The sequence below is a fragment of the Vombatus ursinus genome, unplaced genomic scaffold, assembly GCF_900497805.2.
Source record: "Vombatus ursinus unplaced genomic scaffold, bare-nosed wombat genome assembly UNPS02004691.1, whole genome shotgun sequence".
NCBI classification, from domain to species: Eukaryota; Metazoa; Chordata; class Mammalia; order Diprotodontia; family Vombatidae; genus Vombatus; species Vombatus ursinus.
The window spans coordinates 6,023,704-6,038,909 of NW_020944469.1; the positions used below are offsets into that span (position 1 = coordinate 6,023,704).

Consider the following 15,206-nt stretch of genomic DNA (forward strand, 5'->3'; position numbering starts at 1 on the left):
ACCAATAGACAAGAGTACAAGAGGGAGTACAGAGGCTTGAGGGATGTTTGCTTTTTTTATTAGCTATTAGAGGGAAATAATTTTGGCAGCTTCTGTGGCACCTCTCACCATGGCCTCCCGAGAGCAGAGCTTCCTAACCGCTTTTGTGTCATGGAGTCCCTTGGCAGGCTGCTGAAGCCCATGGCCCCTTGCTCAGAATCACGTTTGTTGCTTACATTCAGAATCAAAGGAAATGCTAGATTTCACTTAGATGTTAGTGAAAATAAAGATATAATCTTTCCCATCCAAGTTCAAGGACTCTGTGAGATTTCCCCATGGATCGTGGAACCCGTGTTAAAACACCTGCCCTAGAGATTGTCTGCAGAGTATTTTGAAATGAGAAACATGGGGAGAATTCTGGGAGCTTCCCACACTGGGGGCAAGAGTTTCCCGTGCATCTAATAAAGAGCCATTACTTAAACAAAGGAAATAAAGTTCTAAAGAAGGAAACAGTTATTACAGGCATAAGTTACAAGCCAGTAGGGTACATTGTCATGGACAGAGCCATTCTAGGGCCCCATCCAATCTCATTAGGTAAGCTATCTAGCTATTCAAGGATAGTCCTGGTGGAAGTGAAAGGTAAAAGCAAAAGTGGCAAAGATAGGATAACAATAACAAATATATATATATATATATATATAGATAGATAGATAGATATAGATATATATCTATATATACATATATACATATATATACACATTTAGAGAAAGTACTTTACAGTTTACCTTTTCTTCACTCTCTTGTAAGCCTGATAGTGTAAACATTCTTATCCTCATTATGCAAATGAGGCTTACATAGGTGCAGTCCTTTGGCCACAGTTATTTATACTTCTTCACTGATTCATTGGATCTGTAATCTGTGGTAGTACTCCAGTGGGAAAATAGTAACATGATAGGTCTTGGTAGTCATTAACACTTTAGTATGAAAATTTGTGCAAGTTTTTTTTTTTTTTTCCTAATGGGACCAATAGTTGAGAAAACTTTTTATATGAAGAGAGAAGCAGGAGACAACATCCCTGCCAGGAGGTGGGGATGTTCCATGAGGGAGAAGACTACTGAGAGGAAAGGCTTCATGAACAAAGTCACTTCCCTGCTGAGTCTCAGTTTCCTCTCCTATAAAAATGAGAGGATTTGGATAGATGATCTCTGTGATTCTAGTTCTTTTGATCTGTGAGTCTAATAAAACTCATTTAGCATTTGTAGCTAGAGTCAGGAATACAGTCTTTTCAAAGTACTGCAGCCTGTTTTTTTTTTTTTTTTCAGTGAGAGGCTGAAGTCATTCACTTTGGAACACTAAAAGGGAATAGAATTACACTTTTCTCAGGGGAATGAATGTTCAAGCTTTACAGCATCCTGTGATTTCAGTAATTGACCCTCCTATTATTTGAGCATTATTCTTTGTGCTAAGTAGTTGACATGTGTCACTTACATGACAGCCTTTCAAGATACTAGAAGGTATTTTAGAAAGCCTTGATGTTATTTCTTCACCTAGGTAGGAGCTCCCCCTAATTAATAAGCTGCATAAACATGTTTTCAATTGTTCCTTCTTTCCCCCCCACCATACCGTCTTTAAGATCATGTAGAGCCACAGCACAAATTTTGCATTTCACATAAACAGTTCTTAATGGAAGGTACCAAGACTGTTAGGGGTTTGTTCCACTAATGGGAATCCAGAGTATCTTTTGTGGAAAGATATCACCATCCTGAATCTGATCAGTTGTCAAACTAGCTTTTCAAAAAACTGCCATAAAGAACTTGGATGCTGTAGGTAATTAGCCTGCCAACTGATCAGATTCTCTCTAGGTCACTTGGGACATCACCTTGCAAAACTTTACTAGCGCATAAGAAAGATTCTGCTCAACCTAAGATGGCATGGTCATAAAAATTGTAGCTAAAATGTGATATTAGTGATGATATCCCTTAGATTTTCCTCAAAGCCAGCAAAAGTGCTACTTGCTATTATGCTTGTAAATATCTTCTAGAGGGAAAAGTAGGAGACACATGAAAAATAGGAAGGAAAAGAGAGGGTCAGTTTAACCTTTCCTTCATAAGAGGAGCTTGTCCGTTGGCTCTTTTGAAGGGCTAGGTGGAGAGATTCTTAAAATTTTTTTCAAATGACCCAACTATCAGGCTTCTTTCCTTTTCCTGAGGTCATTTTCCACAGTCTGGAAGGAAATATAGTGTGTGAGTATGTTTGTGTGTGTGAGTGTGTGTGTGTGTATTATATATGTGTGTACAGATATACATATACACACACACAAAGTATCACACATAGAGACACATGGAAATGCAGTTTCATATATCCTCACCTTTTCCTGTATAACACCTCCCTTCTCTCAGTCCCAAGTTAGTACACCTACTGATGTGACAGCCTCCTATCAAGCCACAGAGTTTGCCATTAGCTGAACCTGAACTGATCTAGATAAATTTGGTTAGAGACAGCCCCTCTATCTCTCTATTCCATGTGGAACTGATAGACAAACAGAGCATGGTGCAGTGGGAGTCGAAAGTACTAGGCACCAGTCTTCATTCTAACATTAATTAGCTATTTGACCTATAAAATGAAGGCAGGAGATGACCTTTAGGGTCCCTTCCGACTGTTGCTGTTCACTCATTTCAGTCATGTCCAACTCTTTGTGACCCCATTTGGGGTTTTCTTGGTAGAGATACTGGAGTGGTTTGCCATTTCCTTCTCCAGCTCATTTTACAGATGAGGAAACTGAGGCAAACAGGATGAAGTGACTTGCCCAGGGTCACACAGCTGAAAAGTGTCCGAGGCCAGATTTGAACCCAGGAAGATGAGTCTTCCTGATTCCAAGCCCAGTGCTCTATGCACTGCAGCGCCACGTAGCTGCCTCCTTCTAACTAGTAATATTCTATATCACCTACCTACAAAACTTTGAACAAGTCACTGAATCTCTCTAAGCCTCAGTTTCCTCATCTGTAAATTAAAGTGACTGGACTAAATGACCTCCTTTCTAGCTGTGGCCATAAGATCTTTCTAGATAAGATACTAGTCTTTTCCTCAGGGTTAGAAACTGGCTCCTAGATTGGGGAATGTCTGAACAAGTCATGGTATATAAATGTGATGGAATACTATTGTGTTTTAGGACATGATTAAGGGGATAGTTTCGGAGAAACCTGGGAAAACTTGTATGAACTGATGCGGAGTGCAGTGAACAGAACTAGAAGACCGATTTATACAGTGACAACAATCAAGTAAAAACGAACAACTCCAAAATAATTAGGACCTTGGATCACAGTTCCAGAGGCCTTTTGATTAAAAATGCTGCCCACCTCCTGATAGAGAGGCAAAGGACTCAGTGCAGAATGAAACTTTTTTTTTTAATATGACCGATGAGGAAATTCGTTTTGCTGACTATACCTGTTTGTAACAGGGGTTTGGTTTGGTTTTCTTTTCATCCTCACCTGGGGCAGGGTGGGAGGAGGAGGGGTGTTTTTGGGGTGAGGACAGAAGGCAAAGTTTTTTGAATTGAATGTAACTTTTGAAAAGTCAGTGACTATAGAGAGGATGCTTTTGAAGAACACAAAAGAAAGCCATTGTAGTCAGCACACACTGCAAAGAAAAGAGATGAGCTCCTGAAAGCAATAGGTTCAAATGAGGGATGAAATGAAGGGGGAAAGATTAGGGAAGTGAGACAAACTAGTAAAAGCAGTAGGGTGCTGGGTGGGGGCAGGGAAAAGGGACTTGTCTAGGGGAAGTTCAAAGCCCATGGGAAATAAGGCTAAGAGTAAGAGCTACTTCAACAGCTTTACCAGTTCCCCCAGGAGCATTTTGAGTGAGAGCTGGGCCAGGCTACTGTTATTCTCATCTATTTTGTTGATAAAGACCCTGGAACACATAGTGGTTAAGTCACTAGCCCCAGGCATGGGCAGGGACAGAGCCTAGACTCAAACCCTCCAATCTCCAAGATGCTTCCCAGCTTCTGCCCTCACTAATATCGTACCATGTCAAGATAATGATCTTTCGAACTGCTTTATCTTCCATTTCATCATGGGCCTCCTGGTTAGGGATCCTCATTAGCACCAGTTCCAAATGATACTTTCATCTCCTCAAGTCTTGTGGTCTTCCAATCATTCCCTTTGGAGTCGTTTCCTCCCCAATCCTGAGGAAAGATTATGGGGGGATCTCCTGATAATCTTTTGAAGCTTAGACGTTTTCCTTGAGAGGCTAACTTTTCCGATTTACACTGTATATATGAAAATTGTCCTTTAAAGTGCAACACTTCCCTTTGCAAAATGAAGAGAAAAGTAGACTCAACCTGCCAAACAAATGAAATCATGTTTTAATTAAATCACATAAAGCTGTGTTTTACAAAGAGCTAATGGTTTGATTTTCATTTTATTTTTTTTGTGTGTGTGTGTAGATTAATACCTTCTGGCATCCTTCTAGGGGAAATATTTTAAAACAAATTCCATGTTTTAATTACATGAATGGATGCAGTGCTCAAATGAGATCCCCATGTGTTTATTGTGTCAAAAAATAAAAAAGGAAAAAGAAGCCCTGTATTCCAAAGAGAGAGACTCTCAAGATTGGTGTCCCTAAAGTTTACCTCCTTGTTCAGGAGACATACTGTCGAGCTATTACTATGCCTGTGTGGCACACAGGAAAAGAACGAATTCCATTGGTCACCTGGTTGCTCTGGACTCATTTAGCTACAGTCTCTTTGTGAGTTTGAAGAAGTTCCATCTTGTTTGCAGATATCACTTATGAATTGTTCTACAGCAACCACTCTGCGTCTTCTGGGGAAGACATGGAGTATGCATCTTCATTTAATCTGATGAAATTGCAAATGGTAGGCTGCATAGTGGAGAAGGAAAAGTGGGGAATTTGGAGTCAGAGGATCTGAGTTCAAATCCAGACTATTTACTAAGACTCAGTTTCCTCTTCTATAAAATGAAGGATTGGACTGCATCATAGCTATGCACCCTTCTAGCCTTAAACACTATGATATATTTTTCTACAACTAGGTTAGAAGTGAAAATAATGCTGCTAATAATATATTTTTCTATTGGTCCAGGGCCTCGATAGGTCAATCAACAAGTGAAAGCCTGATTGCAGTCCTGACCCATAAATTAGATATAGAAAATAGGATTGTTATACAAAGGGATAGAGTTACAGATAAAAAATGCAGACCTATAGGATCTGGAAAGTCTCCAAAAGTGATAGACACCCAATTATTAGCATGTGGGTAAGGGGGGAGATTGTTTAATATAATTAGATTGGAAATGAATTCTCTGAGAAGTAATATTCTTCCCTGGGTGCCTGGAGGTTGGTCTAGATAAGCTGTTGAGACTTTACATTTCTGCCTTCTCATTCATTGAACCATAAAGACCAATTTAAAGCTCCAGAATGTAGTGTCAGCCTAATTACATCAACCTTCTCTGTGGTCGTATCTGAAATCTTAATGGCGACACTCCCTCTGGACATCCATCTCTTTTTGGTGTTCTCTGCTCTAATTCAGTAAAATGGAGCCAATGAAAAGAAGCCACAGGACGCCATGTTTTTCTTTATCACCATCTTATTTCCTTTGACTGGAATAAAAACAATATTTGATTTGACAAATCCTCAGTTTTTTGGCCGAAGTGGCTTATGTGGCTGTTGGCATCTTTGAGATGCCAACTTTCTTGCTCCCTTGTGTGGTTTTTCTTTCTCCTTTTCCACAACTGAACCTCAGTCAGCACCAATGTTCAGGAAAGGGGTAAGTAAATAGTGTGTATACATATGTACACATATATATGTAAAATATATGTATATACATATATAGATAGATAGATATAGTGCCTCATGCTGTCTTCTGTGCCTTGTCTAATTGCTCTGCCCATAGTCACAGATTTGATTAATTTATTTTTACCCTTGGCTTCTGATGGAATTGTTTGAGCCAAATCCCATCTGTTAAGTTTGTTTTATAAAAACAGTGATTGCTCATAGAACACCAAAACATTGTATGGTCTCTATGTACTTAAGTGGAAAATAGTCTGTGTTCTTAGGAACATTTTAAGAACACTTTTCATACAACAGCATCACAGTTCATTCTAGCTAGAAAGAGGCCCTCAAAAGGTATGTATCTAAGGGAGGTGAAGTATTTTGGAGAAATATTCAAGAGGGAAAAAAACCATTCCAAGTACGGGTATAGAAAAAGAATGGTAGGAGGAAATAAAGAAGATACTTAGTACAAAGCAAAAACGGCAAGATTCTGGATGGCAGAGATAGAGAGTGAAGTAGAGTTTGCAGAACTTTTGCAAGTAAGAAAGTCTGAGCAATGAGAAAGATGAGAAGAAAGTCAATAGAGCCGTGAAGATCCTTTTGCAATGTTTACTTCTCTCCCTTTCCAAGTATAGTTTAAAAAATCTTAAGGTATCTTAAAGCAGTTATTACCCCAACAATTCATGTGTAGGTATACAGTCTGGGGATAACATTCGAGGTGCCATCTGATAGATAGGTAGATAAATAGGTAGATAGATAGATAGATAGATAGATAGATAGATAGATAGATAGATAGATGCATGCATACATATATATATGTAAAATGATGCTATCGACCTACCATCAGTTAGGCATATACTTTAAATTGGGTTTTCAGGAGTGAGGATGTATTTGTCCTCTTCTATGAATTGTATTTCAGCTAGCCCCTTTTCTGAGCAATGGCACAGTTTGCAAGAGGGGCAGGCTGGATAGGAACAGAGTGAAGCTAACCTTCCCTCTTTGCAATCAAACTCCCAACTGCATTAAAACAGAGCTCAAGTCAGCTGAAATCACTAGGCACAGCCCTACATTTCAGAGGATAAATATATTTTTAAAGTCTAAAACAAGACCTCAAAAGGTCTGTCTCCTATATAGGGGCCATCTTTTTAAGTAAAAATAAGCCATGAGGATAGTCTCTAACCTTTCCTTCCTCTAACATATGAAGGGATATGGAGAGAGGCTAGAAATGGGATTTCATTGGTAGGACAAACTCTTAGCTGAGCAAACTCCCTCTGTTAATACAAGTTGGCACCCTCTCTACAGTGAACAGTCTTCAGAGAGTTGCCCACAGCACTGAGAGGTTGAAGGCGTTGCCCAAGGTTACATGGCCAGTATGGGTCTTGACTCCCAGGTCTTGCTGGCTCTAGGGCCAGCCACTACACCACAGCTGGCTCTCTACATTTGGAAAGGAGCTAAAATACAATTAAATATTGCCTTTGTCTTCTGCTTTTTACCAGTTCAACGTTTCTCAGTCTTTTGTGTGCTCATCTATGCCTACCAACAGTAAATGACAGTGAAATGATAGCCTTTCATGTCTTGTCTCCCTCACGTTCAATCAGAAATCAGCCTCCGCATTCATAAAGTCCTAGTGGTTCTCAAATCTCTTCCCCTGGCAATTTCACCATTAAATAAGGAAGATTCTCATCACTTCCTTTCTGTACATTGTAATGACCAATCCACTATTACTCAGAATGGCAGATATAACCAAAATAATAAGAGACTGTGGGGTAAGTCCAGGCTTCTCCCTTCACTTTGGTCCCTATTTCTCATGGCTTTAATATACCTACTTAGAGTTGCTCAAAGTTTGAACTCGTACCTTAGCCAGAGACTGACAGTAGTACCATCCACTGGGATTTCCCACCTATTTTCTCTGTTCTCAGTCACACTAATGCCATTTTGTTTATTTTGTCTCTTCCTTCACAATGTTTCCCTATGGACTAGCTTACAGCAGCTAGGTGGCACAGCAGATAGAGTACTGCCCCTGAAGATAGGAAGACCTGAGTTCAAATCCATCCTCAGACACTTACTAGCTGTACGACCCTGGGCAAGTCACTTAACCTGTTTGCCTCAGTTTTCTCATCTGGATAATGAGTTGGAAAAGGAAATGGTCAACAGCTCCAGTATCTTTGCCAAGAAAACCCCAGATGGGGTCGCAAAGAGTCGAACACGACTGAAATGAAATGAATGACAAAAATGGAGTAGCTTTCCTGGCATTTTGGTCTCAAATTTCAGGGCAGGTTAGAAGAATGTTTAATCAAAGAAAGCATTGTCTTTTCAGTATTTTCCACTCTTGGCCTAAAACAAAATTTTTCCCATCAGAATGTCTCTGAACAGCTGGCTTGACTGTATAGTCACATTTGCTTATCCATGTTAGTAGAGGAAGGGGAACATGAGTCAGATAATCTGAAAATTATTTCTTTTTTACTTTGGAGTATGATGCATGTGTGCTTGTGTATAAACACACACACATATGTTTTAGCAGCAGATTTAGCTTCTTAACTGTTTGAGGATAATATTAGAATGGGCTTCTATTCCCCAAGTATGTACTGATTGATGCAACAGCAGGTGGCCTAACTATGAACAGAAAGCGGTAAATTAGCCATTAGCAAACATTTGTCATCATATGGATTTCAATCATTTCTTCAAAGGTTCTTGGGGTATCACTAAAAAAATATCGATAGGAAAGTACCTGTTGATTTTATATCTAAGGTGTTATGAATAATCTCCTGTTTTCTGGAAACATAACTAAATATACCAATATATACTGACTCCTAATTATTCAAGGAAACTGGGTCAAAAGGCAACATGGCTAATCCATTGCTTTTCTAACGTCAGATAATAGACTAGGAAAGTTAACCAGGATATACCAAATACTTCCTTGAATCATGACTAAAGGTAGGGCTAGTCTTGAAGTGAAGGTCAGTCAGTCAATCAATCAGTCAACAAGCATTTATTAAGTGCCTACTAGGAATACAAAGAAAAGCATCATACCTTTGCTGTGGCTGTCCTGTGTGCCTGGAATACTCTGCCCTCTTACCTCTGCTTCTTAGGCTCCACTTGCTCCCTGGCTTTCTTCAAGACTCAACTCCAATCTTACCAAGCCCAGAGAGAGAGAGAGAGAGAGAGAGAGAGAGAGAGAGTATTGTCTTCTAGAAACTGCAAGTAGGCCGGGGTAGGCCAAGGATTTCTTTCCCTCACTCTCTTCATTGGTCCTTTTCTGTCTATTCTAGGCTCTTATTCTCTGATTCTTTCCTTCTTTTGTCTCTATATTCCACATGGATTTAAAATTTTAAATTTCTAAGGCAAATCTCTTTTGAATATCTGTGTTATTGCTTTGTAGATCTTGTCCCCTTCCCCATCCCCACTTGTGCCTTACTTTTAGAAATAGCAATTCCTGAAGAGAGAGAGGATAGAAGCAGTGCCCCATGGTAGAAATTTTTCTATGTCCCTGATTGTATTAGCTTATACATATATAGCCCCTGACTTCCCCATGATCATTTTTTCCCATTTCCCATGAAATTTCCTTTCTAAGTTCATGCCCTTCCACTTTTCTGGATGTCATTTATCCCCAAGAGCTCTAATTCCTCTTCTCCTGAGACAGGATGCTGTCTGTGGAGGCACAATTGTCTCAGAGGTTGTGGTCTCTCTAAGTATCATATCCCTGTGGATTATGTTCATTGTGAGGTCCCAACCTCCCATTATAGAATATCTCCCTTCTCCCATGGGAGTTTTCTTCAGTGGGACCCCCACCACCACTGAATTGAAATTTCCCTCTTTCTTTCCCCTTGTTTCAATCACTCCCCACTTTGCCACACTTTCTCCCATAAGCTCCTTCCCCTTTGAGAGGCTACAGGAGTTATTTTCCCTTTCTGGTTTACCATCGCCTTGATTAGGGTATATCACACATTCCCCTTGATCTTCCTTCCTTCTCCACTTTTATATGCCCTCCCATTCTGCAGTTTAGTCCAACAAAAAAATGTTAATTCACCTGTAGGTCAAGTGTGGTGAAGTTTAGTCGAAGATATTTCAGGCCTATTTTCTACCATCATTTTTTCCATTTAAGTAACACTTTTACCCATTTCTAGAAAGAAAACTCTTAATGGTCCCTCTGTTGTTATTTTGTCAATGAGCACTTACTAAATGCCTACTGTGTGCTAGGCACCATGCTAAGCACTGGGGATACAAAGAAAGGCAAAAGAAAATCCCTGCCCTCAAGAAGCTCTTAGTCTAATGGTGAAGACAACATGCAAACAACTGCATACAAACAAGATATATACAGGATAAATTGGAGATAAGCAATAGAGAAAAGGCACAAGAATTAAGGGGGATTGGAAAAGGCTTCTTGCAGAAGGTAGAATTTTAGCTGAGATCAAAAGGAAGCCAGGGAGCCCATGAGATAGAGATGAACAGCAAGGAAGCCAGACTCACCAGATCCCAGAATATGTGGAGGGGAATAAAGTGTAACCCCCCAAGTACACAAGGTATACTTGTGCTTTAGGAAGGTCAATTTGACAAGCCAAGTAGAGGCTGGAATGGAATGGGTAGAGACTTGAGGCAGGGAGCCCAATCAGTAGACTAGTGCAATAGTCTAGGCATGAGGTGATAAGGGTCTTTACCAGGGTGGTGGCAGTATCAGAAGAGACAAGGAGGTGCATAGGAGAGATGTTGCAAATGTAAAGTTGACAAACTTTGGCAACAGATTGGACATGAGTGTTGAGGAGTGAGGAGTCAAGGATGGCACCAAGCTTGTGAGCCTGGGTGACTGGGAGGAGGGTAGTGCCTTCAACAGCGGTTGGCAAGTTTGGAAGGGGGGAAGGTTTGGGAACAAAGATAATGAGTTTAGTCTTGGTCATGTTGAGTTAAAGATGTCTACAAGACAGCCAGTTCAAGATATCTAATAGGCATTTGGAGATGTGAGACTGGAGGTCAGCAGAGGGCTTAGGGCTGGCTAAGTAGGTCTGAAAATCATCAGCAGAGAAATGATAATTGAATCCACGAGAATTGCTGAGATAACCAAATGAAATAGTATATGGAGAGAAGATGGCTCAGGACAGAACCCTGGAGACACCTGTGATTAACAGGTGTGACTTGGACAATGAATCAGCAAAGGATGCTGAGGAATGTTCAGACAGGTAGGAGAAGAACCAGGGAAGAGTACTGTCATGAAAACCTAGAGAGAAGAGAATATAAAGGGAAAGAGAGTGATCAACAATGGCAAAGACTGCAGGGAGGTCAAGAAGGATGAGGACCAAGAAAAGGCCATTGGACCTGGCAACTAAGAGACCACTGGTAACTTTGGAAAAGACCGTTTCAGTTCAGTAGTAAAGTTGGAAGACAAATTGTAGAGACTTAAGAAGTGAGAGGAAAGGAAGTGAAGTCTTCAGTTGAAGACTGTCTTTTCAACGGGTTTAGTCACAAAAGAGAAAAGAGAAATGGGATGATAGCAGGAATGGATGGATCAAATGAGACTTTTTTGAGGATGGGGGAAACATGGACATGTTTGTAGGTAGTAGGGAAGGAGCCATTAGACAGGGAGAGATTGAAGGTAAATGAGACAATAGGGTTGATGGAGGGGACAGCTTGCAGGAGAAGATAGGAAGGAACGGCATCACCTGAACCTTTCATGGTTGTTAGTTTTGCTTACCTTTCTTGTATTTCTGTTGGGAAAGCAAATAATCTTCTCAGTCCGGTTTTTATGGGAATGCTTCAAATGCCTCTTTTTTTATTGAATGCCCATCTTTTTTCACCAATGATTGGGCTCAGATTTGCAGACTATGTCACCTTGGGTTGCATTTTCATCTCCTTTGCTCTTCAAAATACATTATTCTATTCCCTTCTGTGGTTTCTCTTTAGGGTACATGGTGTCTTAGACTGGAGACAGTTTCAATTGCTTTGCCTTTCATGTATAACACTTATTTTGGGGAAGTTTGAAAGGTCGTGAAGATCAGGGGAAATGTCTAGTCCTCCATCTACTGCCACCGACTTACTGTGTGAACTTGGGCCTCAGTTTCCTCATCTGTGAAATGGAGATAATAATCACCATCCTGTCCTTCCGCTCAGGGTCATTGTGAAGATAAATGAGAGAATAAATGAGAGAATGATTTGAAAATATATAAGACACTCTATATAAAGTACTATTCTGATGTAAAATGGTGTTATTTTGCTAATAACACCACTTACTGGAGAAACACAATAAGGCAATGAGAAGAGGTTAACATAAGAAAAGCAAATGGACTGGAAAGGACCTAGAGGAATCTTTGCTTTTTCACCTTAGTATCCCAGTTTAGATTCGAAGAATGTATATGGGCTCTGTAGAAAAGTTTTTACCTAAATCTCTTATGCAGTGCTTTACAGATACAAATATTAGCTCATTATCAGTAAAATACAACCTTCGGGCATTCTCATGTAAACCAATAAAGACATGTGTCTCATGTAAGCCAATAAAGCAGATTCTTTCTTTCTGTATACAATTAGCTTGTTACTCTTTGAATACTCCTTTAAAAATTTGCTGCCATTCAAAATTCATTTTTTTCTGTTTCTTGAAATGACAGAGATGAACAAAACCATGGTTATAAACACATACAATATGATAGTTTAATAAGTATGATTACTATTGTATGAAGCATGAACTGTTATTAATTCACACTTTCTCTTTTTCTATTAGTCTTTCCACTACACTTCCTTGAGAGAAAAAACCAAGAAATGGTCCAGAGGTAAATTATGGAAATTACTCTGTTATTCAAAATTTTTTTAACATGTGTTCTGGTTTTTTTTTTCCTACTACAAAGATGGGGCCATGTTCACCGTGTAGAAGGGAGCACGTTTTCTGATTAATCTTCTCAAATTAGGAAAATTTCTTCTCATCATTAATTTCCCATGTAACAGTCATACTTTAACTAAGTTATCTTAAGCCTCGTCATCCATATTCAGACTCAAAATCTAGGGAAAGCAAGCCAATTCCAGATTCTGGTGTACTGGGATCCCAAGAAGCCTGAGTAGTGCTTAGTGGATAAAGGTGGGCAGCATGATATAATGCACGGAGAGCGAAAGGATTCGGTTCTAATCCCAGCTCGGCCACTAACTCATCATGCAACTTTAAGTGAGTCACTTACATTTGTTGGGCCTCAGTTTTCTCCTCTCAAAAATGAATGGGATAGGTTAGATCAGAGGTGTCAAACACCTGGCTGCTAGGCCACCACGCAGCCTGCAACACTGCAGAATACAGCCTGAACCAGATTCAAACGTACTTGGGAAATATTTAACAAAATTTTTTTAAATATGTAATAAAACAGATGATACTACATTTTAAAAACTAAGTCAACATGTACCCTGCAGGGATCCTTATGGACAGTTGAGTGTCCCCCGTTTCTATTTTAGTCTGACGCCGCTGGATCGTATCATTTTTATATAGTCCTAATTTGTCCATGGCTCACCAGCATTGGCCATAGTATTAAGATAATAATTTGGAAAGCCAACTACTCTTTGGGCAGCACCTCCCCCCGAAAAAAACCATCCAAAAAGATGGAGTAGTGTCCTCTTGACTCATCGAAACAATGGCCCAACCAAGAGATGCTCCAGCACTTTCACAAAGACAGAAGAAGCCACTCCTAAGACTTAAGGAGAAAGGAGATTACTTAGAAGAGGTAGCAAAGGACAGGGGAAAGTATGGCTGCCACTGCTTTGTAAAGAAGCCCCCACTGCCGCCTGCCTATAGGCTTCATCAGGAACATGCAGGGTTGGCACGGTAATGGGCTTGATCCTGTCTCTGAAGGCACAAGTAGGGAAGGCCTCTAGGTTCTGAATGTTGCCCAGGGTGCTATGGTCTCTGTGGCAGTTAGCACAGTTGTTATGAGCTGGACCCTGGAGTAAGGGTTAAAAAAAAGCAATTTAATGTGCTACAAACTTCTAACAGTGCCGCACAGCTGTAAGACAATTATAATTAATGTAACAACATAAACGGGATTTTTCCAACGAAAATGTCTAATACTGTAATTAAATTTGCCTCAGGCTTTGCAAGAGAAGTGATATAGGCACCGGGGAAGAACTCAGTTCATAGAAAAGAGACTGAAATTTCATGGTTATTAAGTAAGATACTGAAAAGTTAAGAAAACAAAGGGTCAAATTCTGCTGCCAACCAGAGTCCCAGTCTCTTTTGGCCCTCGTAGAGCTGAGAATAGATTGAATGCAGGCATTATTGTTTTTTTCTTCTACTGTAGTTGAAATTAAAATCCAAAGGAACGCTTATACTTTATAGGCTATGTACCTGTGAATGCAACTACTGACCCAAAGACTTTGGTCAAGATCTTTTGCTGACACATGACAATGACTCAAACTAAAAAAAATGTTTTGGTGGATGCACCTGGTGAGTTGGTTGGCTTGGAGTTAGTGACGGAGCCCAGCAGAGCCATCTGGCAGGGTTCAGCATTAAATACTATATTTATATAGTCAATGCTTCCCTTTGCAAAGAACCGTCCTAGTGGGGTTTGTCACAACCGTCAATCACTCCAGCCACTAACCAGTCTAAGAGCAAGATGAGGAAAAAAAACCCACTAAATCTATTTTCAGTAAAAAAACCAAAAACAAACAAACAAAAAAAACAAAACATTTCAGACAACCTAATATCTATCAAATGTCCACACCTGTGTTGATTTTTTTTTTTAATTGCACAAATGTTTTCGGATTCTTATACAGACCTAACTTTTTTGGAACACACCCTTGAATGTAATTGCTAATCTCCTGTTTTTTCCAAAGGTTGTTCCATACTATTAGGGAAAGAAGGAATCTTTTTGTTTGTGGGTAGATTCTCATTGGCAGTGGTGAAGATACCACTGTTTGTATGGAAAATGATTCTTTGTCAGGTATCGTTGACTAGATGACCAGCAACCCCAGAAGTGATCAAAAGGCCAGAGTAGTATTTCTTTTGTTTAGCTGGCTTTCTCCTGTTATATCCCTATCCTGGGCAGCAAGCTAAGTGTGAAGGAATTCATTCCTCCCCTGTTTTCCTTCACCCCACAGGGAGTTCTTGGAACAGCGGAAGCCGAAGACGCATCTCTTGCAAAGACTTGGGCCACGGAGACTGTGAAGGCTGGCTGTGGAAGAAGAATGACGGCAAAGGCTACTTCACTCAAAAATGGAGAAAATACTGGTTTATTCTAAAAGAATCTTCCCTCTACTGGTACACCAACCCAGCTGTAAGTATATCGAGGGGGAGAAAATCTCTGTCAAACCCTTCTGGCCCAGAGAAGCCTTGGCTCAATTAGAGAAGGGCATTTCTGACAAATTCATAAGCAATGGTTTGCTAACTGTATCTAATAGTAGGAGGCAAGACAGTGAGGGCACAGCTCTTATTGGAAAATAATTCACAAACACTAATATTGTTAGAGAGGGTATGCAAATGGGAA

The 15,206-nt window shown here is 40.0% G+C and overlaps 1 protein-coding gene across 1 annotated transcript in view; it reads left to right on the forward strand.

Moving 5' to 3' along the window:
* The window catches only part of LOC114026284 (connector enhancer of kinase suppressor of ras 2-like), a 560,345-nt gene that overhangs the window by 479,962 nt on the left and 65,177 nt on the right, over window positions 1-15,206 (forward strand). Inside the window, exons 16-17 of the mRNA XM_027839961.1 lie at window positions 12,470-12,518; window positions 14,821-14,996. Coding sequence (XP_027695762.1) covers window positions 12,470-12,518; window positions 14,821-14,996 — 225 coding nt within the window. The remainder of the gene's footprint in view (window positions 1-12,469; window positions 12,519-14,820; window positions 14,997-15,206) is intronic.